The sequence below is a fragment of the Pipistrellus kuhlii genome, unplaced genomic scaffold (genome assembly GCF_014108245.1).
Source record: "Pipistrellus kuhlii isolate mPipKuh1 unplaced genomic scaffold, mPipKuh1.p scaffold_m20_p_7, whole genome shotgun sequence".
NCBI classification, from domain to species: domain Eukaryota; kingdom Metazoa; phylum Chordata; class Mammalia; order Chiroptera; family Vespertilionidae; genus Pipistrellus; species Pipistrellus kuhlii.
The window spans coordinates 51,691,502-51,719,019 of NW_023425573.1; the positions used below are offsets into that span (position 1 = coordinate 51,691,502).

Sequence of the window (27,518 nt, forward strand, 5' to 3'; positions counted from 1 at the left end):
CCCAAGCAGTTGGTAGAGGATGCAAGATATAAAAAGTAGAAAGTAACTGAAGACCAATCTCCAAAAGAGAATTTGGAAGAGAGGGAGGGGGGAAACAGTTAATAAATACTTATTACCTGACTAGTAAATGACAGTGGGAGAATGTGATCAAAACCAATAACAATTTGAAGGATTTGATTTTTAAAAAAAACAAAACAAAACAAAACACAGATGGCTGTAGTTGAGATTTTTACCAATGAGGTTATATTTCTTTAAGATTTTTGAATGGCTAAGGAAATTATTTTAAAACAGGGGCCATTAAGCAGCAGAATAATATCGCAAAGGAAACAACAAAAGCCCAGGTGAGCCATTAAAAACTCTTTAAGAGTCCAATAATACTTCAAGTCTCAGCTCTATATTAAAGGTGTATATGTTACAAAATTAAAATTAAAATTTATAAATTTATATATTTATAAATAAGGTAAAGGAAAACCTTACATGTATAATGTAACGGTAATACAGAATTTCTTGCATCCAAACATCAGATTTTATTCTCCCAGGAATGTAAGAGCCTCATTTCCCAAAGTGAAACCACTTTATACTGGGGCATGGCAAAGGGAATGCAAGAAGGCAATCCCCCGTGCCTATGGCACTTCACTGCTGTCTCAGTTCCAGGAAATGAAATGTGTCAGGGAAGGCATTTTTCAACAGATTATGCCCTATTCTCACTTTTGTATGCAGAGTAAGAACCACTGTGCAAGCAGGAAATGTATAACAACTCAGACTGGCCTTGACACCTCAAAAGAAAATCCTTGAACCATAAAAATAATTGATTTAGCCGGGCTGGCATGGCTCAGTGGTTGAATTAAGAGGTTACAGCTGGATTCCCAGTCAGGGCACATGCCCGGGTTGTAGATGGGGAGTGCAGAAAGCAGTTGATCAATGATTCTGTCTCATCATTGATGTTTTTATCTTGCTCTCCCTCTCCCTTCCTCTCTGAAATTAACAAAAAATACATAAATAAATAAATGATTTATCTATACCTTTTTCCCTAAATGTTTGAAATTTATTTTAACTAAATGTGGGGCAGAATGTATCTATGCTTATCATGTATTGAAGTAAGTTTTTCTCATAACTGCACAGATCAAATAAATAGCAGTTCTTTACCAACTTTTAGTATGCTCATGAGAAGACACATACATATTGACATCTTGCAATTAAGATGCTCATAGAATCACATTAAATGGATAGTGTCATTAATAGCATAATCTCCATAACTATAAAATTTATCATCTAATTTTAACATATCAAATGTCTTAAGATTTTATTTTTTTCTTCAATTATAATTTTATTTCTTAAAGAATTCTGAAAGACAAGTGGGTCATGATTCAAAAGTGCTCTCTAGAACTTAATTTTAAATTATAGAGTATACATATATAATTGAATGATTTTAAATACTTTCACAGATTTCTTCTAAAAAAAGGTTTTAAATTGCAATTTTAATTATACAATGTATTTTAATATCACTGTATCTTTAAAAGATTGTGTTTTGAAAACAATTATTCTAAATATTTAATAACTTTAAAATTAATTTTAGCAACAAATTTTGGATGAAAGTAATAATTTCAGACTATTTTTACTAAAGCACTGAGCATATATCACCTGATTTATAAAAGTACTCATCACATTGATATAAAGCATGTTTCAAAAGCTAAATGAACTTAAGTTATATCCATTTAACTTATGTACACAGAACACAACAAAATGACAAATATACACTATTAATATACACTATTGCTAGTTTACACAATCTTAAGTACAAATCAGAACATAGCACTCTCCTGCTTAGAGACCTGTGATTATTTATTTATTTATTATTTATTTGTGCCTAATAATTGAAGTTATAGCACCCTAGGTTGTCCAATATCTTTCCAGCCTTCTTCACTTTATACATCATACTCTTCGGTCCAAATCTGAATTTAGGAACTCCTCTATCTATTTCCTTCATTTTTGCACCCCTAAGCCTGCACTTTTATAATATTAAATGTCTCTCCTTCATCTTCAGGCTTCAAATTTCACTAAGGGCAACAGCAGATTTTATTTAACTCAAGTTTTTGCCCTGGCCAGGTATTGTATGTGGTTCCATTGGTTGAGCATCATCCCAACCAAGCACCAAAAGGTCACTGTTTGGATTCCTTGTCAGGGCACATACCTGGGTTGCCTGCCAATCCTCCTGGTAGGGGCGTGCAGGAAGCAGCCAACCCACGTCTCTCTCTTTCTCTCTCTCTCTCTCAAATCAATGAAAACATATTTTAATTCCAGTTTTCAACAAGTTTTCTCCAACAGCCTGGCCAAAAGTGGTTGTGTATTCCTCAAATTTCCACTAGCAACCTCTCATCTAAATTCCTCCTATTGCACCTGAATTGATTGACCCAGTTTTGGCCCACTTAACACTACCCCAAGGTCAGCCAGAGTAACTGTTTATTCAGAAATGTCATTGTGATCATGTTGTTTTCATGCTTAAAATCTGTGACCCTCCATGATCCATCACAATTAAGTGCAAACACATACATGATGAAAACTTGTACCTTTTCCTAGTCTTCTCCTACTGTCACCTGCTGCAACTCCTTCTTTTCCCTATGACCTCACACATACTCTACCTCTAACCTTATGAGTGTCATTCAGTTCCTTAAAGACAGCAAGTTTTCTCTTTCTCCTGCACTTTGGGCCTTCTAACAATAAAGTATTATTGCACACTGTTTCAATAATACTCTTTGCATTTCTCTGCCTGGCTAACCTTCCTGAGCCTAGATTGTGGCCTTCCCACTTCCCTCCGTCTCTGGCACACATCCTAAGTTACACCACTCATCACTGCTTGTGTAAGTGATGAGTGGTGTAACTTAATCCAACTCTCATTGGATTATGGGTTTTGCTGGCTGAGAAAACCACTGAGTTTCTTATTGACCATTGTGTACTCAGTGCCTGGATTAGCGCTTTATATCTAAAGGTTGCTTAATTCATAGTTACAGAAAATATGAATATCTCAATACCCACCACTCTTATTGTATTTGCGGAGAAAAAAACTTTTAAAGTTGTTCAAGATGCACTCTATAAGGCATTAACCTCTTGACTGACCTTCCCCTCTGCTGAGCTAGGCAACTAGATGATCCGATCTAAAACTTAGAGCCATGTAAAAAGAGAAAAAAAGATCATTGACATTTCTTAACAAAATACAGTCTCCGTGACCATAAGTTGTGTTGTAGTAGGTAAGCAAGAAATGCAGTTAAGTAAATGAAACATTGTTGGTAATAAGAAGAATGCCAAAATAATACTCAAAGCACACAAACATATCCCAGACTATTTTGCCAACTGGTTTGGGGGGAAAAAATGGGCAAGTTGTTTTATCTCAGAGAATCATAATTTCCATTTCTAGCAAATAGACATTTTTATTAGATGATTACTAAAGTGTATTTATAATTCTATCATTCCAATTCTATTAATGAATTAGGTAACAACTAAGATTCAAAAATCATAAATGTGCCTTTTTGTTCTTTCTTTCAACTTTTTTCTGGTTCTGACAATATTATGGCTCCTACTACAAAGAAAATAAAGAAACATGCTCCCTTAAAGGTGAAATTAGCATATTAAATTTATCAAGCATTTGCAAGCAATGGAAGATATTGTAGCATAATGAAATGGCAGCTTCAATAATATTAGATATTTTAACTGGTATCTGTACTGCTGGTATAGCTGAACCTGAAACATAAGAAGGCACTCCATAAAGGTCAGATCTCTTCCTTTTCTGTCAATTCAGACACATTTTAGAGACAAGCTTCATTTAGCTTTTAGACAATATTCAATAACTGAATTAATAATATCGGATAGTCATAAAAAGTTCATGATCAAAAAGTGTCTTCAACCTTAGCCTCAAAACCTTAAGACACTTGAACTTCTTTATAAAGAATGATTGTGAGGCACAACCATTCTACAATTTATAGTTTATAAAACATTGAAATCATAACTAAATGAAGAGAACAGCCATAGACGTTTGGTAAGCCTCCACATTTTCCATTTAATGGATAAAAATTAAAATGGCTGTTAATGAAGCTCACTTGAGAAAGGGCCACTGGGAGAAACGGCAGAGCAAAGCAAAACCGGAAAGAAACAGATAACGCATGTTAAAACATTTTTGGAACTGATAATGTTAATCTGAATAAATACACACATAAAAGAGACTATCATTTTCTCTCCACATTCTCTAAGTGGTGCTGCCAAATACGGGAGGATTTGAGCCATTTTGGGGAAACTGCTGAATCAGGAGCATGAGTCAGAAAGTAAACCCTTCGCACAGAAAAAGTACTTCGAAAAGTGCTGATACCTCATCTATACACAGACATGCATTCCGTTCAGCAGGTCCAAGTCTTCTCAGGTCACCAAGGCCCCAGGCACACTTCCCTCCCCAAACTCATCCCCTCCTATTATGTGCATTGGGCAGGAAGTGATTCCTCCAGGGGACCAGAGTTTGCCTGTCTCTAAACAGTAGATGCTACCTGGGATGTCTCTAAAAACTAATGGCAGAACATTTTCTAATTCAAATAAAAACAGCAAAAAGTCTAAAATAAAAATAAAATTAGGCAAAACAAAGGGCTTAAATCACATTACAAATTAACTTAGAGACACAGGGGGAGATTGCTTGACAGTCATTTCAAGGAAACTAAGAAACCCTTTCTCCACAAGCCTTTAAGATCTAATCATCCCTCTCACCTGGTCTAGACATTGCTCTTCTCTGAAGGTGGCAGCAGGGATAGATCATAACTAGAGTTGCCCTCAGGCTTATGAGGATATTTTTGGCACAAGCGGTTCAGCAAGTGAACCCCGTGTATAATTACCACAGGGTGATGCTCAAGGTTAAGGCATCCTTGGACAACAAGGGATTGATTGTTCTCTCCTCCCATGCCCCAAGACAAGATGTCCTCATGCTGTCTCCATCCCCATCATTAGTAAATATTAAAATGCCACAGTTTAGAAAATTACTTCTTATTGATCTCATTCGACATTTATTTTCAAAAGCAACGATAACAACACCAACAATGATTTCCCACTTGAATGCCAGCTCTAAGCGCTCCTCAGTGAGCTGAATGGGTTAATGATCCTAGCTCTTCTTCAGACAGAGCCTAAGGCATAGAGGGAACAATGTAATAATTAATCAAAGCAAGCACTGTTAAATTGGGCCTAGAATCTTTATTTGTTAAGATAAACTCACTCTGTTTGGATCTCTCAAATCTTATCGTTTCCTATGTGAAAAGCATATTTCTATTTCATCTCTGCAATCTCCACAAAATATAACCTGGAAAAAGAAAAGCCTCAAATAATTTAGCTATATTGTCTAGTAGCCAGTGTCAGTCTTAGTGTAAAATTATGAAAATTGTCCTTTGAAACTTTTCAGTAAGCATAATGACACCCCCTCCTAGGAAACAGTAAATAACCACACACAGTATTCTGTAACAGTGCAGCCATTTCAGTGATCAGAATCCTCTCCATCAATGAATGGCACAACATCCTTGTTTGGCATTTCTATTACATCTTCACACAATGTTCCGCAATAGCTGTAACATCTTGTTCTTAGTTATGATGATGAATAGCAATGCATTTTAATTCATACTCCTGATTTTCACCCTTTTCTACCCACCTTCATTTGCATTTGGCTACACAGTCTGAAGTGAAATAAAGCTTCATCTCCGAAGACTTCAGAAATTTTAAAGAACTATGTTGCCTTTCATGTTTATCAAGTTGTCAGTGTGATAGACTAGGCCAAAATACTGTAGTTGAGTAGTTAATTCAATAAAGCAATCAAACTATTTTCTTAATAAGAATCACCTGGGTACTTTCTAAAAATACAAATTTCCTGGGCCATAAGCACCAGATAATTTAACAATAAAAGTCTCAGCAAGGATCCAGAAGTCAGATTTCTAATAAGCATCCTATAGGGTCTTAGTGTAGGTCATCTCAGGATGTCACCTTGAAAATCTCTGAAAGTGAGTTAGTTAATGTCTAAAATTTGAAGTGTCTTGCCATTAAACTATGCCACATCTTCACCAAAACTGTTTTTCCCAATTACAATTTCCTTATGCCTACATTTAAAAATTAACTAGGTTGTTCATAAGGTTTGCTGACATCTTTTATTCATATCTGCCGTAGGCAAGATTGTGACAAATACAGTGTCAATACTGTCCAACCCACCTTACTCACTGTAATTTACCCATCCAACCTCCTACTCAAAAAAAAAAAAAAAAAGAGGAACTTACATTCTAAGATGCTAAGGATGGTATTAATGATTAGGGTTACCCAGCTAACTAAATTAGGCACACGAGCAGTAGGGGTCCCAGAGACGTTTCTGGCCTGAGCAAACAAAATAGCCACAAACTAAGGACAGAGGTATCTCTGACCTGAGCAATTAAAGCAGCCCTGACCTGAGCAGCTGGAAGAGCCAGAGGGGTAATGAAACATCCTCACCAGGACCCCTGAGAGACTTAAGGGAGAGCAATAGCAACTCCAACCAGCAAGATAAGGGGGAGAGAGAGAGACACCATGTGGGCTTTGAGCTTTGACACTAATACTATGTAGCAGAGTGACCAATGAGGAAAACAGGAGGGTCCCAAATTAAGGAAAGGGTCCAATTAGAAAAGGTAATGTTAAGACAAGGAGCTACAGCCTTTATAAACTCAGAGACAAAGAGAGTCGGGATTATAGATTTTTTTTTTTTTTTTTTCCATTAGAGAAAGAGCAAGCTTTTCCCATTTGGGGGCCCCACCCTAAGGGGTCTCCTCTGGGAACACCCCTGACCAGATGGAGTTTGTATATGCTTTCAATAAACTTCTACATTTTTATTAAAGAAATCTCTTAGTCTACAAATTTATTCTTCAACTTCGTCAGACAAGAACCCAGAAGTCTGCACCCCAAACTCCACATTTCATTAATTAAATATTCTAAAAAAAAAATAAAAAAAAAAGATAGCAATAAAATTTTGAGGAAAAAAAACATAAGTGAAAATATTATTTTTATGTATTTTTGAGACAATGTTGACAAAAACAGAGTAAGAGAATTAGTGGAGTAACATCATCCTGAGTTAATAATCAAAATTTCTCAAATAAACTGAAACTAGGCTGTAGGAAGATTTAACTGACCAGCCATCCCAGTTTGATTCTAGCACTGAAAGCCCCCTGGCCCAGAAAATTTTTAGTCCCAGGGCAACCAAGATGGTGGCCACCCTATTTCATACCTCCATATTTAGGCATTAATTTTTAAAATCCATTGAAAATTTCTACAATGCCCTATTAGAAGAGAATGGTAGGATAGTATTTTATTTATGAACTAGAGGCCCAATGGACAAAAACTCGTGCAGGAGCAGGCCTTCCTTCCCCTGGCTGCCGGCACCGGCTTCCCTCTGGCACCAAGGACCCAGGCTTTACTTTGGCCCTGGCTTCATCCCAAAGGATGTCCAGAACGAGGCCCATAAGGACATTTAGTCTAATTAGCATATTACCCTTTTATTATTATAGATGGGTCATAAAAAGTTGCCTTAGATTAAAAAGTATCAATATACTCCACCCAAATAATTTTAGTTTTCTTTTGAAAAGGACCTCTAAAAGAGAAAAAGGATCATAATTAGGAAGCAATAAATATTTTATCAATGTATAATAATAAAAACTACTAGGCAGAAGGCACTTGGAGATTTCTAATATATAGATATCCATATGCTATGAACTTTTATCTGATAAGATGGAACGTCTTCTGAAACAGCAGCAATTACTTTAAAAAGTAACATCAATCTGGGCAAAAAAAAGGGCAACCAGAGAGACAACCCACTGATGCCCCTGATTTAGGGCCTGGCTACCACCAGCTCACAGGCTCATGACTCAGAACTGCAATGAGGAGGGGTGAGTAACATTTCCAATGGTCAGAGAGTGCTACCTCATTTACAGTAACACTAGGGGGTTTGCTGATCACTACCTTCTGACAGATCACTAAGGAGTAATGATTCATTACAGTTAATAAAGCTAAATACTGTAGAATCATTCAGGAGGAAAATTATTAGCACATTCTCAATTATCCACAGGTTGAGCTTCTCCTCTGTGCTTTATTCATTAGAAAATGTGAAAGTGTTTTTCATTAATAAGAAGAGTCAATAGCTTTTTTGTGCTGTTTTATTTGTTTTTCTCTATTTATCTTTTGATTTTTGGGTGTCTTGGCTTCTTTTAAATAGCCTGTGGGACCTCAGTGGGAAGGATCCTGTGGCCCCTTTTCCTATTCCTGGTTAATCATAAGTAACAGCTTTAAACTAGAGGCTTTTTTCATTATTTTCAAAAATCACATTGTTGCCTGAGCTAGACAATTCCATGCAGGACCCAATTACCTCTGGTCTGGCCTATTGTAACAGCCTAATAATTGGTCTGTCTCTGGTCTCAGCCCCACTCAATCCATCCTCCATCTGCAGCCAGAGGGATCTTTCTATCAAACAAATTTAATCATGGCATTCTCCTGCTTAAAATCATTCAATGGCATTATTGCTTGAAAAATTAGGTATAATTATGATTCAGGGATAGGCTCATCTCCAGCCACTTCCACTCCACCTCTTCTGTGCTCTGACTGTACCAAATCATGTGATTCCTCTGACAAAATGAATTCTCACTTACTGTTTCTCTGGCCAGAATGCCCAGCTCCCCTCCCCCTGCTGATGAGCTTCTACTTCACCTTCCTGTCTCAGCTCCTGTTATGTCCTTTAAGGTGGCCTTCTCACAGTCCTTAAGAACAAATTTAGAGGGTAGCCAAGATGGCAGTGTAGATAATCCCCAGTACTCGCCGTCTACCACAACCACATTAAAGTTACAACTAAAATACAGAACGACCATTATTCAGAACCTCCTGAAATCTGGCTGAATGGAAGTCATACAACTAGAGAAGTAAAGAAGAAAACACATTAAGACTGGTAGAAGGGGCCTAACCGTGGAACGGGCTGATCTAACACCCATATGTTTAGAATATCTCTGTGGCCCTCTGTGAGAAGCAGGGGGCCCCAGCCCCACACCAGATCCCTAGGCCAGGAGTCCAGAGCTGGGAAGAGAAGTCCCCATAACTTCAGGCTATAAAAACCAGAGGGGATTGTGGCTGAGTGACATGGAAGCTGCTGGAGTCCCAGATATTACTCCTAAAGGGCCTGACAAACTTACATGGTCCTGCTTCCCCTGTAGGCAGTGGTTTTGAGGTAATCTGGGAATATATAGGGAGGAACTGTACTGCTTGACATTGAGGCAGGAACATGGGGACGCTTTCTCCCAGACAAGGGTACTCCCAGGAGTCATTATTCCTGCGCTAGAATGTCTCTGTCACAGAGCTGACTGGCAACCAAATCTGAGTTTCCATCAGCATGGGCCACACTGTTTGCTCCACCCTGGTGATCCCCTGAGACCTCAGCCCATTCAATTTGTAGCCCCACCCAAGCTGTTTGAAGCAGCTTTTTCATATGAATGGCCTGTCCTGACTCAGGCTACAGACTTTGCTAAAATATCTCAAATGAGCAGCAACTGGCATCAAACCTATCAATAAAAGGCTCAAGACTCGGCATCAACACTAGCCCGTCTTGCTTCACATATGGGCCTCACCTGGGCACTTCCTAGCCCAATACAAGTAGCAGCTATCTGCAGAGCTCTTTGCAGCTCCTGGTGGGTGGCCCCAGGCAGTGGCTGACTTTGCAACTCCCTAGAGGTCTCAGAGCCATGCATGAACCCAATAGACAGCTTCAAACCAAACCAGATTACAAATCTATACATCCATAAGCAACACACTCAAGAGACAATCTCAGTGAGCACCAAAGCCCCATTGAAACAAGTCTTGCTCCATAGGGTTCTCTCCTGCACAGTAGCTCTTCCATTCTAGACTCAGCTGTTCCTCACAGCCAATTAGCCTGGACACCAACAGCAATACGGCTCAACTATTATACAACAAGACTGTGCACACAGCCCATACAGAGGCACACCTAGAGCACCCAGCTGAGGATAGTGGGGAAGCTGAGCCAGTGGTCCCTATCGGATACCTAATACATAAGTCCATTCTACAAATTCCAGAACATATAATATCGATAGCTCTACCTAATACATAGAAACAAACACAGGGAAGCAGCCAAAATGTGGAGACAAAAAACATGTCACAAATGAAAGAAATGGAAGCAAGCAACCTAATGGATATAGAATTCAAAACAATGGTCTTAAGGTTACTCAAAGATCTTAATGAGAGCTTCAAGGAAATTAATGAGAGCTTCAATAGACTTAATGATACTTTCAAGGATCTTACTGAGAATGTCAAAGACATGAAAAGGGACCAGAAATAAATCATACACTAACTAAAATAAATAATAATTTACAGGGATTCAACAGTAGAGTAGAGGATTCTGAGAATCAAATAAACAATTTGGAAAATGAAGAAGCAGAAAACACCCAGTCAAAAGAGGAAAAGAAAAAAGGAATCCAAAAATATGATGATAGTCTAAGGAGCTTTTGGGACAACTGCAAGCATACCTACATCCACATTTATGGGGGTTCCAGAGGAGAAGAAAGAGAGCAAGATATTGAAAACCTATTTGAAGAAATAATGACAGAAAACTTCTCCTACCTGGTAAAAGAAATAGACTTACAAGTCCAAGAAGGCATATAGTCCCAAACAAAAGGAATCCAAAGAGGCTCACACACCAAGACACATCATAATTAAAATTCCAAAGGTTAAAGAAAAGAAGAGAATCTTAAAAGCAGCAAGAGAAAAGCAGTTAGTTACTTAAAAGTGAGCACTATTATAACTGTCAGCTGATTTCCCAAAAGAAAACTTTGCAGGCCAGAAGGGAGTAGCAGGAAATATTCAAAACGATAAATAGCAAGCATCTACAACCAAAATCACTTTACACAACAAAGCTATCATTTAGAATTGGAGGTTAGATAAGGAGCTTCACAGACAAGAAAAAGCTACAGGAGTTCATCACCATAAAACCAGTATTACATGAAATGTTGAAGGGTATTCTTTAAGAAAAAGAACAAGAAGGATGATTTAAAAGTGTGAAGGATAAAATGGCAATAAATGCATATCTATCAATAATCTAAAAATCAAAATAAATGAACAAGAAATCTAATGAACAAAATAAACTGATGAATAAAAAATAGAATCAGAGGCATGGAAACATGAAACAGATTGATGAATCTCACAGGGAAGGGGTAAGGTGGTGCTGGAAGAGATTAACCAAAGATCTTATATGCATTTCTATGGACACAGACAATAGGCTGGTGAAGGCTTAACACAGGGCAGGTGCAGGGGGGCAATGCAGGTATGATGGGGTATATCTGTAATACTCTCAACACTAAAGCTTAAATAAAAAACAAAAAGCAAATCCACCAGGTACCACTATTTTAGACCCCGATGGTAGACTGATGTATGTCTTTTTGAGTACATATTGCTAATACTCATTTTAGTTCAACTTTTGTCTCACTTTTGACTCTAGACTTTCTCCTTTATCATCTCTGTATTATCTCACAACTAATGTAACAGCTAATCAGCAAGTATTTATTGATTTAATTCTTGTAAGAAACAAATGATGACTTTGAAAGCAAACATAAAATAGAGAACAACTCTATTAAAACCAATAAAATATAACAACAAACATCAGAAGCATTTCCTGGGATCAATCACTTTCTGAATTCTATAACATATTTTTTAAAAAGCCATGAAACAAAGTCCCCAATCAATCCTGGAAATTTTAAGTTTATCTGAAGCTATCATAAAGCACATACAAAATAATGTGATAAAATAACACATATATCTTCATAAAGAAAATATTTTGATTAAGTATACAGACTACCAGGAACATGGTTTACCACAACAATGTGTAATTATACAAGCAATTTATGCATACAAATAATTGCAAGCAAAGTAAGCAATATTAACTAATAATTTATGAAACAAAACATAGATGATAGATGCAATAAGTTCAAACTTACTAATAATTGAAAAGAAAAAAATGCCAAATTGGCCACAATAAAAATAATTATAAGGGTCTGAGGAAATGGGAAATTTCATATAGAATTGTAAATTGATACAACTATCTAGTTAGTAACTCTGAAATATATATATTAAAAACCAACAGCTTCACATGTCTAGAGATGGAATTCCTGAACCCAGGAATTCCATCTCTAGACATTTTTATAAAACTAAAAGCCCAGTGCATGAAATTCATGCATGGTAGGCAGGTCCTCTCAGCCCAGCCTGCATCCTCTCCAATCTGGAATCCCTGAACCGCTGGCTCCTAATTGCTCACCTGCCTGCCTGTCTGGTCGCCCCTAAGTGCCCTTCACTGCCTCTGTGTGCCAGCCTGATCACCCTAACTGTCCCCAACTGCCCCCTCCCTGCTGGCCTGTTCCTAACTGTCTCCACCACCAGCCTGGTCATCCCTACTAACCCCCCTGTGGGCCTAGTCACTCCCAAATGCCTCCACCCCTCTGCTGGCCTGGTCACCCCCAACTGCCCCTACTGGCCTAGTCGCCCCTCACTGCCCCCTCCCCCCGCCAGCCTAATCACCCCCAACTGTACCCTCCCCCCGCCCCGCCTGGTTGCCCCTAACTGTCCTCCCCCTTCTCCTGCCTCAATGGCCTGGTCACCTTTACTCCCCATCCCCCTCTCACCCCTGCTGGCTTGATCGGGCCTCACTAACTCCCCTGCTGGCCAGGTTGCCCTATGTAGCCTGCTGTTTGGTCATCTCTCCAGTTGTTTCAGTTGCAAAAGCTCCTGGATTTTTATATATTAGGATTTCTATTTTTTCCATATGTGCAAGTATTTAATAGCCCTTTCATCATAAAAATCGTTTTTTTAAGTCTGTTTTAAAGAAAAACACATGGACTAATATTCTTAGCGAAGAATGAACTAATATTGCAGCTATTATGCCATGTGACAGAAGACAGAAGTGCTTTCCTAGGCAGTGAAAATGGTATTATTACAGACACAGGAACCAAGAATGAGCATCAGCGTATGGACAGACCTTACATGAGGAAGAGCAGCCTAATTTTCTCAGGAAGAAATAAAAGCATTCGGATATGGCAGTCATTAGGAATTTTTTAACACAGGTATATCATGAGAGTAGCGTTGTATGAAAATTTACTGAGCGGCACTGCACAATCTGCATGTAAGCAGAGATCCTAGCAATGAGGATCCATTCCTGAGACAACTGTGGTGATTTAGAAGTTCATGGTGTGGGCTTAAAGAAGAAGAGTTGAATTGAGAGACTTTGGGAACTAAGAAAAAGGAACGCCAGGTACCTGGTTTCTTTGCAGTATTTACTGATACCTCTTCCTAGAATGCCCTTTTCCTAGGTATTTTCTTTACTGTGTTTGAGTTCAAATGTCCCCTTCTCACTGCAGCCTACCCTGATCTCCCTACACTCCCAGGCTCTCTCTTGACTTTCCTTATTTTTTCCCACGGCACGCATCACTTTCTCACATTCTATGTGAAGCACTACTTCATTCTGTTGTCTGCTTCCTCCATAAGGAATAATGTACCCAGAGAGGAAACAAGGTAGAGGCAGGGTGAAGTGGGTAAAAGGGGGACAAGTATATAGTAACTGAAGAAAACTAGACTTCAGGTAGGTAGCATGAAAAAGAGGACACAGATGTCAAATTGCATAATCTTATTCTTCTGAAAGTAATATAATGTTACTCAATGTTACCCCAATAAATTTAATTTTTTTTAAATGAGAAAAAAATATATGTACCCACAAGGCAGGAATTTTGCTTTGTAAACTAATGTGTCCCCTATGGTCAAGAATAGTGTGTATCCTCTGATAGGTGCTCCATATGTATTTGTGGAATGAACAAACTAATTGGAAGTGGTGTGGGAAGAAGTCTGGGATCAAACTGCAGTCTCTCAACTATAATACCATAGCTGGTAGGAGGTTCCACGGGAATGGTGAATTTGTGAGTATTTTGAGAATTCTTCTAAAAAAGAAAAAGGCACCCAGCCATTGTGGCTCAGTGGTTGAGCACTGGCCCATGAACCCGGAGGTCACGGTTTGAATCCGGGTCAGGGCACATACCCAGGGTTGTGGGCTCAATCCCCACTGGGGGCTGGGAGGAGAGTTGTGCAGGAAGCAGCCAATCTATGATTCTCTCTCATCATTGATCTTCTATCTCTCTCTCTCCCTCTCCTTTCTTCTCTCTAAAATCAAACAAGAATATTTTTAAAAAGAAACAGGCAAGTATCTAGATAGTAAGGAAAAGGAGACAAGAGCAGATGCAGGGAACACCAGGGAGGAGGATTAGGAAGAGGCAGGGATACGGTATAAAAGGAACAATTGGAAACTATAAAGGGGGAGGGATAGTGTGTTGTCTCTGAATCCACAGAATAAAGTGACAGAGTGGGTGGGATTTTAAGTATTAGATGAGTTTTGGAGCTTGAGTCACAACATAACTAGTTATAAAGGAGATGGTCTTAGAGAATAAAGATGCTTTCCCCCACAAACACTAAGAAAGAAAGAAAGAAAAACTATGAGAAAAGGATTAATGAGAGTAAGAACTAGAGAAGAGTTGAAGTATTACATTTCTGATAGACTAGGTGGAGAGATGCTATGCCAAGGAAGGGATAGGACAGCTGAGACTGGGGCATGGGACGAGAGACGAGGTCTAAAATAGCTCCCATGGGGAGAGAGCCTGGGAGTACAGAAAAGACAATTAAACAGACTGCCAAATAGCAGCAGAGAGCAGATTGAAGTTTGAAAGCATCCAGTTCTAATGAGCCAAATCTGCAACGCTGTTTGCCTCCAGCAGCGCTCTCTCTCCTGGGAGGAGAAGCAAAGGGAACGGGAGTTAGAGGTAGCCTGTTCTCAGGGATTTGCTGGGTGAGGTAAAGGTTACTAAAGAAGAGGCAGATCTTGTGTTCCTTGTTGGGAGTGAAAATCCACCTCGTGTGAAGCAAGGAGAGCAACAATGGGTGCCTCTGATCCAAGGAAGGCGGGACAGTAATTTCTGTGTGTCCCAAGCTGAAAGTTGAAACTTTCAAGGAAATTAGAAAGCTTCTAATTCTCTAATTTCTCATCTCCCATTCTTCCACTCCAACCACCCCTACTGAGACTACAGGAGCGGGAAGAAGCAGAGACTAAATGAGATAAGCAGATTCTAGTCAGAGGAATGCTGTGAAGATAGTGCGTGCCTGTATGTGTGTGTGTGTGTGTGTGTGTCTGTGTGTGTGTGTGTGTGTGTGTGTGTGTGTGTGTGTGTTGGGGGACATGGGGATGAGGTTGGTGTTACAATAAAAAGTGGAAATCTAAACTGCATTCATTTCCAACACATTAGGGCCACTCACTTTTAAATATACTCAATGAAAAAAAAAAGTGTTCCTATAGTATTTTTTTTTGTTATATACAGTTTAAGATTACTAAATTATTGCTTTCATATAAATATAGGCTTCGCTTTTTAATCAAATCTTCCCACTTCCTGTCGGTGTGCAATGCAATCATCTAGTGAAGAGGCGGCCCCTCCGCCCCTCTGACTTTCCCTCTTGCCACTCTACACATTTCTCATCTGCTCCAACCACCTCCACCTTCCTGTAGTTCCTGGAATCAATCAAGCCGACTCCCAGCTCAGAGTCCTTGTGCCCTCCTTCACCACGCCTGCCCAGCTCTCCCAGTCAGGTTTCCTCTGAGGTGTCCTCTCCTGGGAAGGACTTTCCTTGTCAATCTGAAGTAGCCTGGGATGTACTCTTTTCCCCATCACCTTGTTTTGTTTTGTCTTTTATTATTAAGACATTTTATCTATAACATCTTGCCTTTTGTTGTTTTGTGTTCTGCCTCCATTTAGAATAGAACCTCCATGAGGACATGGATTCTGCCTATCTCGGTCACCACTGTGCCGCCAGCATCTCAGATACTTCTGAGCACACAGAATACACCCAAGTGCTTGTCTAATGAGCGAACACATGATTTTTTTTTAAACTTTAGTATTTTCATGCTAAGTATGATGGAAAGATACATCGAGTGTTTATTCACAGGCTGTTACAAAAAAAAAAAAAAGGGGTAAGAAGGGTATTACTGCTGTCCCAGAATATCCCGAAAGATTTCATCTATCTTATTCTAAGCAAATAAATATTAGGGGAAAGTAAAATATTGAGAATGAAAGGATAGAGGAGGAAACATCCTTAAAAATGAACCCACATAAATTTTAGTAAGATAATAAATAATCAAATAAACATAAAAATGTTTATGCTATTTTTATAAAGGCTCAAAGAAGTCTGAAAATATAGACATATTTAGTAGAGTTTGAGTTTGAAACAGTGTAAGATTTAATTAGAGCAAATACACAAATGAAATGTCAGATAAATTTTCCATGATATAATTTCTATAAATTATGAGTAATATTTATGCTGTTTGTCTTGCTAAATTTGATCTAGAAAGCAGGCTTAATTAAGAGGTTAAGAGGAAGCAGATTTTAATCTCTTCTTCATAAAATATATATCTAATTAAGAAACTCAGGCTCCATTAACTTTTCATAATTTCTGTGAAAAGCATTATTTGTCAGTTCATTGGTTTGTTGTTGTTTTGTTTTAAAAGGGAGGTGGGAGGACCCAGCTGATATTGCTCTGTGGTTAAGCATCAGCCTGTGAACCATGAAATCACAGGTAGATTCCTGGTCAGGGCACATGCCCATGTTGCAACACAATTCCTAGTAGGTGGTACGTAGGAAGCAACCAATCAATGATTCTCATCATTGTTGTTCTTATCTCTCTCTCCCTCTCTCTTTCCCTCTGAAATCAATAAAAAAAATATTTTTAAAAAATAAATAAATAAAAGGGAGGTGAGGGGAAATGTTAAAATAAAACCTACAGTCCTAACAAATAACTGAGTATTACAAAACTTCTAAGGACTTTATGTAAGACATTATATACTAATCATGTCCCTTTGAAATATGAAGACATGTAAGCTATATAAGGAATACATAAGTAAACTTAAAAAACAACCTGCTTCAAAATCCCCTTAAGATGTCCATGTAGAAGTCAAAAATCAAAAGAATTAATTAATAAGGAAACCTCAGACAAATCCCATTTGGGAGACGTGCTACAAAATACCTGACCTGTACTTTTGAGTATGTCAAGGTCAAGAACACAAAGTAAGGTTGAAGAATGATTCCATCTCGGGAATAAGAAGACAAGCAATCCTTAAATTGATGTTGAAACAGAGCGGGGGGTAAGGGAGGGACGGACAGTTTGGATATAAATTACTAGGACAACTAATGATATTTGACCTTGCTCTAAAGAACTAAATGGTAGTAATGGTATCGTTAAATTTCTTTCATTTTAAAATTTCACTCTGATTTTGTAGGCAAATGTCCTTCTTAAGAAAGAAACACAAACTAGCAATAAACAGGAAAAAAGAATGGAACTAACGAAAGGCTTCTAAGGCTGTCAAGTGAAACAGAAACTTCTCACATGTCAGTGACTAGAATAATAAACAACAATTGGTAAGTTAGAAGCAGGGGTATCATAGATAGAAGCATAAACTATAAGAAATACAACAATAAAAATTGCAACATCTGCTGTTTAAGTTGTAACAATATATGACAACTTAGATAAATAAGATGCCTAAACACTGAAATTTAATTGTAAAAATTTTTTAAACTAAACGCCTTTGTAAATTGATATATTCTTTATCAATACACGGCATTTTAGAAATACACTATGGTATTTAAATATTAAGTTAAAAAACTAAATAAAGGGCATAAACCATAAAATATTCTACGGAAATCAAATTTCCGGTATAGATTGATGAGTTTGATGTTTACTCATGATTCTTAAAAACCTTAATGTTTAAACCTAAGTAATTGCTATAATAGGATGCTAGAAAATGACAAGCAGCTTCAAGGTGATTATTATATGATCCATGCTTTAAAGAGAAAAAAAAGTTTATAGAGATTACATATATTACCCAAATTTCAAAGAGGTGTTATGTGACAGGTGTAGAAAAATTACAATGCCTTCTTCACCTGCTCCTTGGACAAAGGTTTCTACAAAAGTGAGAGATATTTGATTATGTAGTTTCCCACCTGGCTTTGAAGCTTGAATGTTTCCATGTTACTGACAATGTTATTTTCTATAGTACTATAGTTTTTACGTAATAATTAGCACTTTAAGATTGTTAAAATAATATTGCTTAAAATATTGAGAGCTAAAATATGTCTTTCTTCTCATTACTTGTAGAAAGGGTACAACTCAACTGGAATACACACACATATATATGCATACATATATTTATACAATTATGTGGACAGTATATTATTCATCTCAGTCTCCTTTCAGGTTCCAAACCAACGAGGCAATGCTCAGGCCTGAACAAAGTACTCTAATTATTGTTTCATTCCTTTTGACAATTTTACTCTTCTTAGAGAATAGAAAATTGTAGTGTACCAAAGCTACATTGCGCCTTAACAAATAACACACAGTATGTAGTTTATCCCAAAGCAGAAAAAGAAGGAAAAAAATATGCTTTAATTTTGGGGGGGTCAAGGTTCATCTGGGGAAATCTACTGACCCATTTCAAAATTAAAGTGCTGCTTTAGCACATGTGGCCATGCACACATGCGCGTGCGTGCGCACGCGCGCACGCACACACACACACACACACACACACACACACACAGGAAGTTTCCATTGAGGTTGCACTTAGCAGCATATCAAAGCTCTACCAGTGACACCCTGAATACCAACTCCATGGCAAGAATGTGCATGCTGAGTTCAGGCTGCTCACTAATAATGCAGAATGTACTTTAACCTTAAGTCTTTGAAGAAAAATTATGATTATAGAAAATCCAAGACTGTAATAAAAACAGAACATCATAATCATTTCTAAGGAGTCTTCTCAGCTGAGTTCCAGTGTGTGGTTTTTTTTTTTCGCAGCAAGTATTGCTGAGTTAATATAACATCTGCAATCATAGCCATAGCATATCTTCATATTAAAGTATCCATTTAATATTACAAAGAAATAAGAGGCAAGTCATCATTTTCATCATTGTGAGCTGAGACATTTCACCCAGTTCGTGACAAGTATGGTGCACATAACATAACGTCATTATGAAATGAAGAAACGTGATGGCATATCTACGTTTTTACTCACCAGTTGTCTCCACAATGCCTTCTAGGATGACGACAATCTCGAACTGTTCAGTTTGCATGCTTCGCTGGGATAGGTCATAAAAGGGGCTTTTGGCATCGATCACGTGGCAAATCGTGAGGGGGGAAACAAGAAAGAGTTGATCTGCCCCTGTACTAAAACCTACATCCAGTTCAAGTTGATCAAGGGGGAGGAACTCACCCTCAGGTGTCTGCCGAGACTAGACAAGCACACAGAAAAAGAGAAGAAATCACCACTTGCACTGAAATTTCAAGGCAGCCTAACAGCAAACGACATCATTGGCAACATTCTGCTCTATTGATCATCAGCAACGAACCCCAAACAAGTCTTTATGCAGCTACGTTCTGGCGAATGGGCCAAAATCCCACATAGCTCATGCGGGACATCCATGCATTATGTATAATACGCGGCTTACTATAGTTACCATTCCCCAACACATGAGCTTTGGAGGAATGCCTGGTCCAACAATGGCTGTTAGGACAAACTGTGCAACCGAAAGTACATGTGCTGCTTCTTGACATAAATCGCTGCATGAGAACCCATTGCATGCAAGATATTTTCTCATAAAGCATATAAGCAGGCAATTCTGATAGAGTTTGTTAAAGCTGAAGGTAGTTGATCGTGATTGAAAGCGAGCTTTATTTCATTATTACAAAGCAAAACTTAAGAATTCATTTTCCAGGACTTTGGAAAGGCAACAAGTAAATATAAAATAGAAGAGTGAGCCGAAACTGGTTTGGCTCAGTGGATAGAGCAGCGGCCTGAAGACTGAGGGATCCCGGGTTCGATTCCGGTCAAGGGCATGTACATTGGTTGCGGGCACATGCCCAGTGGGAGGTGTGCAGGAGGCAACTGATTCATGTTTCTCTCTCATCGATGTTTCTGGCTCTCTATGCCTCTCCCTTCCTCTCTGTAAAAAATCAATAAAATATTTTTTTTTAAATAGAAGAGTGAAGATGTTACCATATTAAATTATGTTATGTACACGCACAATAACAGCTCACAGTAAAAATAAAAAGCAGATGCTATTGTTAGTGGCTTTCAAGCTCCTAATAATAAATTGCATAACTGTTTATCTGATGAATTTTAAAATTTGGCTAAAGAGAAATTTTTAAGATCAAAATGCCATTTCATGATCTATATTGGATAAACTTATTAAAACTTTCATGAGGCAGCGGCATTCAATATCAGCATAAGTCATTGTAAACCTAACTGAAACTTAAATATGCAACTATTTAAAATTAATAAAACACGAAAGTAAACCTATTTTTATTTTCTATTAATTTTTACTTTATTTGCTATGTCTGTTACTTATAAGAATCATATATAAACAAATACTAAAGTTTAATTTATATAACAATGCTTGCTGTTTGTGAAACGGGGCTTGGAAATATTTAGCAGGTTCTATGCACAGCTAATTCAATAAACAAAACAATCTCAGAATCTGTAACAGATTCGTCCAATGAAGTGGTATTTTGAAGACAAAATCCTTACTTTCAAAACTAATTCCAAGAAATACAGTGGCTTTTTATGTAGAATACATGAGTTTGAAAACACTGAGAAATGTGCTTTAGGAAGGTGTACTTCATTGCAAAACAGAACCAAGAGTTTCAAATTGGTGGACAATTGTAAGGCAGCAATTGCTACAAGGAGTTTCAATAGAATTTCAGAGGCTACTTTCTAACTAATGATACTCAGGGCTTTTATTTGTGTAGGAAAAAAAATCCAATGAAAATATTGAGACTATTTAATACATAAACGAGATTACTGATAAGAAAGAAAAATCCATGAAAAAAACCTGATAGTGCAAAAATAAAAACAGTAGCTCTCCCAACCAATGTTAGAGAAAACTGGGTATTTCTAGGCCAGTAGAAGTCGCCTATGTTTCTGAACCTGCCTTCAACTCAATAAAATATGGATGAGATCAGCATCTTTTCAGCCTCACAGTAGTATAAGTATTGATTAATATAACACAACAAAAGCCAAAATCAAAACAAAAACCCGTGTCACTGTTCTCTCACCTACTAAGAACCAGGTGCTATATAAACACAAGGTGGTACTCTGGTGTTTGTAATTAATAAGCATATATTAGGTCATTTTATTAACTACTCCAAGCTTTGAATTTTCAGTACTAAATGGAAGTGTTCAGAGAGATAATTCTTTAAAAACTCAGTTTCCCATTTGTTTAAAAATCATTTTTTCCCAAAGGAGATACATTTTTCTAATGATTACATATGTACCTCAAAATTAAATTTCATCTTTCTTTTTTTTTAATATATTTGCTATTTATGCCTTTGCCTCATTCTAAAAGCTTTTGAGTGAATAATTAACTTTAAAATTCACTGATCATCCAACAACTCATGAAAATAAGTGGCCTAGAAATAGGAAGTCTATCAGGAGAATGCCAACCTAGAGTAAGAAATATTTTGTTTTTAGCAAAGCAGTTTATTCACATATAGGTAATTTAAACTTAAATATACATGGAAATGGTCTATTCAAACTCCATATACCTTCTTGTTTAAAAGAAATCTGTCCTATATATTCAAAATTATACCTATGCTTCCTCCCCTCCCACCACCACCAATGCTTTATGTCCTATCCAAGTCTGGGTAGGAAAAAGTTGACACTGTACCTCTTATGTGACACTGTGGATAAAGTAATAACACTATATTTCTTTGAAAGATATTTTCCATGTTTGTATATTTTTCAAGTAAGTGAAATTCCCTAGGTATTAATTGAAAAGTATTCGCCAGTGAATACTACCTAATTTACCCTTATTTTAAATGGCTCAGAGACTCTATATCCCCAATTTTATCTTCAGGTCTTCTTTATGTTAGACAATCAAATATTTCTACCTTATATATTTTTAGCTCCCTGGTTTTTGTTTGCTTTCTCCACTTATTATAGAAGTGGAAATTTATTAATCACTGTGAATTAAATAGAATGCTATTTTATTTGTAAGAGAGGAGGATGTGGTTTTAGAGTGGAAGGTGCTTAGAGTCATGGACTTGTTTAAAATCTGAGCTCCTAGTTAGAGCAAGTTTATGTTCAACTAAACACTTACGATGTTCTAGAAACCTACATACACCTACAGAATACATTTTCAGAAGCATATACTTCTACTCTAGGCTTACAAAAAAAATTTAATCTAGGTTTATCTAATTCTGATGCAATACCAGACAATTTCCAGGGCAAAGGGGAAAATGCATAATTTTAAGTTTCTTGACTTGTATAAGCAGAGTGAGAAATCTTTTGTTCAAGCAACTGCAATATACACATGTACATGAAAAGAAAAGAAAAGGGGCCGAAACCGGTTTGGCTCAGTGGATAGAGCATAGGTCTGCGGACTGAAAGGTCCCAGGTTCGATTGGGCATGTACCTTGGTTGCTGGCACATCCCCAGTAGGGGGGTATGCAAGAGGCAGCTGATCAATGATTCTCTCTCATTGATGTTTCTAAATCTCCCTCTCTCTTCCTCTCTGTAAAAAATCAATAAAATATATTTAAAAAGAAGAGAAAAGGGGAAGGGACAAGGGAGGGGAAGTGGAGGAAGACTGGGAAGGAGAGTAGGAGGAAGAAGGGTAGGGAGAGGGGGAGGGAAGGGAGGGAAAGTAGAGGGGGTGGGGAAAGAGAAGAGGAAGGGGAAGGAGTTATGCATGTCCTTTATAAAATTAAAGCATGATCTCTACCTGGACTATGTAATAAATCAGCAGCATTTAATATTCCATCAGTTTCCAATTCCCTTATTTAACTATCAATTGTCCCAGAAATTTTGACAATACGTGTAAGAAATTTTAGACAAAAACCAATTTAACCTTTATTATGTTAACTCTTACTATATATAAAAAGAAATCTTTCATTTATAGAGCAATTTGTTAATGGTTCAATTATCTCCTTTAGTTCTTTAAACCTCCTAATTTTAAGGGAACACAGAACCATGATCATTTTCTAGATAAAAATGTGTAAATAGATATGATGAAGATCAATAATAATTCAAAACAACTGCTAAAGATTAAGATTGATGTAGTAAATAATTTAAACTTCTAAAGAGTGGATAACTAAAATTGACGTCAATTGAGGAAATAATCACTTAGAACTATAAAACTACTGAGTAAACAAGAAAGTGGAAAGAAAAGTGAAAAGAAATTCATTGGAATTTGGAAATTCTTAAAAATTCAGAACATAATCTGAAGACAAAAGGACCAAAGTTGGCTTTAATGCACTTTTATTTTCAATTGTATTGAATTTAGGGAAGGAAATAAAAACTTTCCTCCATTTGAAAGGTTTTCTGGTTGACTGATCTATAACAAATGCCGGGAGTTAAGATAAAAATAAAAGAAATCTATAGCTTAAAGTTTGTTTAAATTTACTGCCCAAAAATTATAATTAGGAGATCATGGGTTTTTGTAAATGATTGTTTTTACAGTATAGGTTGTGAAAATCATTTCTAAGTTATTTTTTTTCACAAATAATAATAAAAAATATATTATTTAAAAGTTGTATTCCTATTATACATATTTTAAATTATATGCAAATATGTATATGTATAGAATTTAAGGCTTGTTGCTCATTTTATAGTCACTTGTACTAATTTCAAAGAATCAGGTAATGTCAAATGACTTTAATTGAGAGTTCAAAAAGGCCTACACAATAATTAATTACAATTCTGTCTACAAGTGGAAAAAGATTCAAGTCAGAGATGACTAGAATGGACTATCATGATAGTCCCCAATCACATACCTTACTGGTAAATGGCTTTTATATTACAAATAAAAAACTGTTGAGCACTTGTACAAAGATACACACACACACACACACACACACACACACACAACTGGAATACACACTTAGCACTGTCTTGGCATTGCAGACCCACATTTGGCCATCCTCCTCCTGGGAGATTTGTGACCAGTTGTCACATTCATTCAGCAAGAACACACTTCACCAACACAATCTCTTTGCTGCCTTTCTTCCATTTCTCTAACCCATTACTCTGTTCTAATTATAACCACTGTGGTCTGTCCTGGCTCCAAGGGAGACTTGGGAAATTCCGAATGAAACATTTAGTCACTGTCATATGACTCATGAAATGTACCTCTATCATGCTCTAAGGTTTGATCCACACCCATCACTTCCCACAAGTCCCTACTGCAAAAGGGCACTGATGGCCATTTGCAGGAAAAGGGAAAGAGAAAGGAAATTAGGCCCAGCTGGAGAGGGTAAACCAGTCTTGCTAATCACCTCCCCAGGATTTTATCAATAATTTCACTTCTATTAAGTGTGAGTGTGTGTGTGTGTGTGTGTGTGTGTGTGTGTGTGTGTTGAATATGCTGAAGTCAGGAAGAAAACACATGGAATGAGGTCAGAGTACTCTCTGGAAGCTAAAATTAGGAAATGAGCCCAAATGCCAGCACCACGATAAGGAATAAAAAAATGCCTTGTGACTGAAAGCAGTTTTGGCAATGGTTTTGGGACTCAAACCAAAATTAAGGTCAGGTAGAGAAGTGTGTGGATGTATCATTTTATTTAGATCATCTGCAATTAAATTGTGCATTTCTTTTGACCCTGTAAGCTTGAAATTCTATCATTGTCAAGTGGAAAAACCTATGGCCAACATCAATTCTAAAATAAAGATTTTTTTAATACTAAGCTACTTATCCCATCGAAATATGTTCACTTTATAAACAGAAAGTACCTCATGGAATGGAATGGAATTTGTGTTGTAATCAATCATGTGAGACTTTTATGCCATTCAAATGAAAGGACAGCTTTATAATTATTTAGGGGCCTTTTATGGAGTTTATAATAACTGTGGACAGAATTTGTATCCTTCCATGCACAAGCACCCTCCTACTTACAAGCACCCTCACATGCATTAAGTGCTTTTTCCTGCTTCCCTTTATCATTGCTCCTTACCCACTGCTGTTTATATTTGGATCTTTATTTCCCTTATTTATTCACACTGTAATCTCCTGAGTACAAGCCACCCTGTACTTCTCAGTGATAAATTAAAAGTAAAGAACAAAAGCAAACAAAATAACATATTACTACTGTATTTTTAAAATAATAACAATTATAGATTTAAAAATTATTGTACTTGTGTCAGAGAAAACAAAGCTAGACTAAATAGGAATTGTGTTCTGTTTTTTGTTTGTTTATTTGTTTTTTCCCGTCATAATTAATCCATGTAAAAAATTCACCCAAATTATAGGATCTTGCTCTAAGAATTCTGGGGTATTCAGTTCTAGACTCCTTGAATATTTTTATTAACATCTTGTATGATGTTCAGAAAACCTGTTTTTTTAAATGATCATTTGTGGGGTTAATTTAAAAAAAAAAAAAAAGAAGAAGATAAAAACTAAAGTGCAAACTGCCCTAGCTCAATCAGTGAAAGAGTCCAACAATTTTGGTTTTTATTTCATCTTCACTTGTTCACATTTATATAAGTAAGCCAGATAACACCCAATTTTGAGTGTCCATACAAATAAAGAATTTAAAAAGTGATACAAAAATAATGCATGTGATACATTAGAAGAGGACTGTGCACCATTACTTTTTCCATAAGTGAAAATTAAGGGTTGCACAGCTGACCTCCCAGGAAAGGAAGACAATGACTACCTGCAATGAATAAAAATGTCAAGAAATACACTTTCATAAAAAACTCTTTTCCTTATCTATTTCAAAATATGGATCCAATAATAGTTGATATTAGGTTTACTTTATGTGAATAAGGATTAGCTGAGTGCCTATATGTCATATATATATATACATATATATATATACACATATATATATAACTTATATGAATAAATTTGTAAATTCCAGAATAATATATATTTTAAAAAAACACACAATTAAAATCATCCCCTTAATAAGATGTAAATCTGGGGCAGTGAACCTTTAGTATTAGATTTGTATAAAGAAGGATGTGAAATGTCCAAATTCTTGATATCCAATAGTAAATTACAGGGGCCAACATTTCAGCCATCAATCTCAATCCCTAATCCAGACATTTTTATTAAAACTTTCAACTAGATGTTGTATTAACATGACATTGCTGTTCATTAGTCACTATATTTTAGGTCAAAAGAAAAACTAAAATAAATATAAAAATCTAATAAAAATCAGCATGAAGAGAAAAATAGGAAAAGAAGAATATTCATCTTTAAAGAGTTGATAACTTTTAATATTAACATAAAAATAACTTCATGGTATATTAATGTTTTTAATTAAATCTGCTTCTTTTTTGTTTTCTGAGTAGAAAAAAAGACCAATTGTTCCAGGCATAAAATTGCAAAATCTATATTTAAATATAGAAATACATTTTAGTATTCACAAGTTTGGAAGACAGAAATAGTATTGAAGTAAAATTTGTTTTCATATAAGTGAATAATAATTAAAAACAGGGCAGAGAAGTTATAAAAACTTCTATCAAAACTTAGAGAATTCAAAAGAAATATGCATGGAAACTTTCATACTAGTAAGGATTAAAATGTCATATCCTTGTTTTTACAATCTTCCAAAGAATAGAAAGTGCCTTATAGTTATTAAAAAGTAAGTTTTTATTAATACTATAAAATATGATTGATTATATTCAGCAAAAATAGAAAAACCTCAATAGGAAAATACAGAATGGGCAAAAGTAAGTTTACAGTGATTTGTATGGAAAATAATACAATAATTAATTAATAATGCAAGAATAAACTGGTTTGCATAGTCACAATTGTAAACCTACTTTTTTTTTTTTTTTTTTTTTTTACAAAAAGGAAGAGAAAGGGAGAGAGAGATAGAAACATCAATGAGAATCACTGATGGGTTGCCTCCTGCATGCCCTACACTGGGGATTCAGCCTGTAACCAGGCAGGTGCCCTGACCTGGAATTGAACCCTGACCTCCTGGTTCATAGGTCAACACTCAAACACTGAGTCATGCTGGCCAGGCTGTAAACCTAGTTTTGCCCAACTCTGTATAAGTGAAATTAAATTAGGTAATAGGAATAACATATATAGACTATAATTATTACCATTAAATATAATGGGTTTTGGTTTCTTAAAATTCTGTATATTTATCTGTATTAAAGATACATAAATCTAATATTTTAAATGTCAAACAGGGATTAAAGGAGGAAATTGAATATGTGCAGTGGTTTTTATAAGAAGACTGTATAAGACTAATATCAAAATAGTATTACTATATGATTTAGTATATAATCTTTTTAAAAATATAGTTGGCTGTTTTAGGTCACTTCATATCAGTCCCTTAAAAAAAAAATAAGGGAAACATATTAAAAGCAAATCTCCCACCTAATTTTGCTGAATGTTATCAGTTCCCTAATAAAA

The 27,518-nt window shown here is 36.5% G+C and overlaps 1 protein-coding gene across 3 annotated transcripts in view; it reads right to left on the reverse strand.

Moving 5' to 3' along the window:
- KCNJ3 (potassium inwardly rectifying channel subfamily J member 3) overlaps positions 1-27,518 on the reverse strand; it is a 127,179-nt gene that overhangs the window by 95,745 nt on the left and 3,916 nt on the right. For 2 of the 3 annotated variants that reach the window (XM_036421613.2, XM_036421612.2), the window contains one exon: positions 19,163-19,379. The exons of the other annotated variant lie outside the window; for it this stretch is intronic. In XM_036421613.2, the coding sequence (XP_036277506.1) occupies positions 19,163-19,379 (217 nt within the window). The remainder of the gene's footprint in view (positions 1-19,162; positions 19,380-27,518) is intronic. 3 annotated transcript variants of the gene reach the window in all.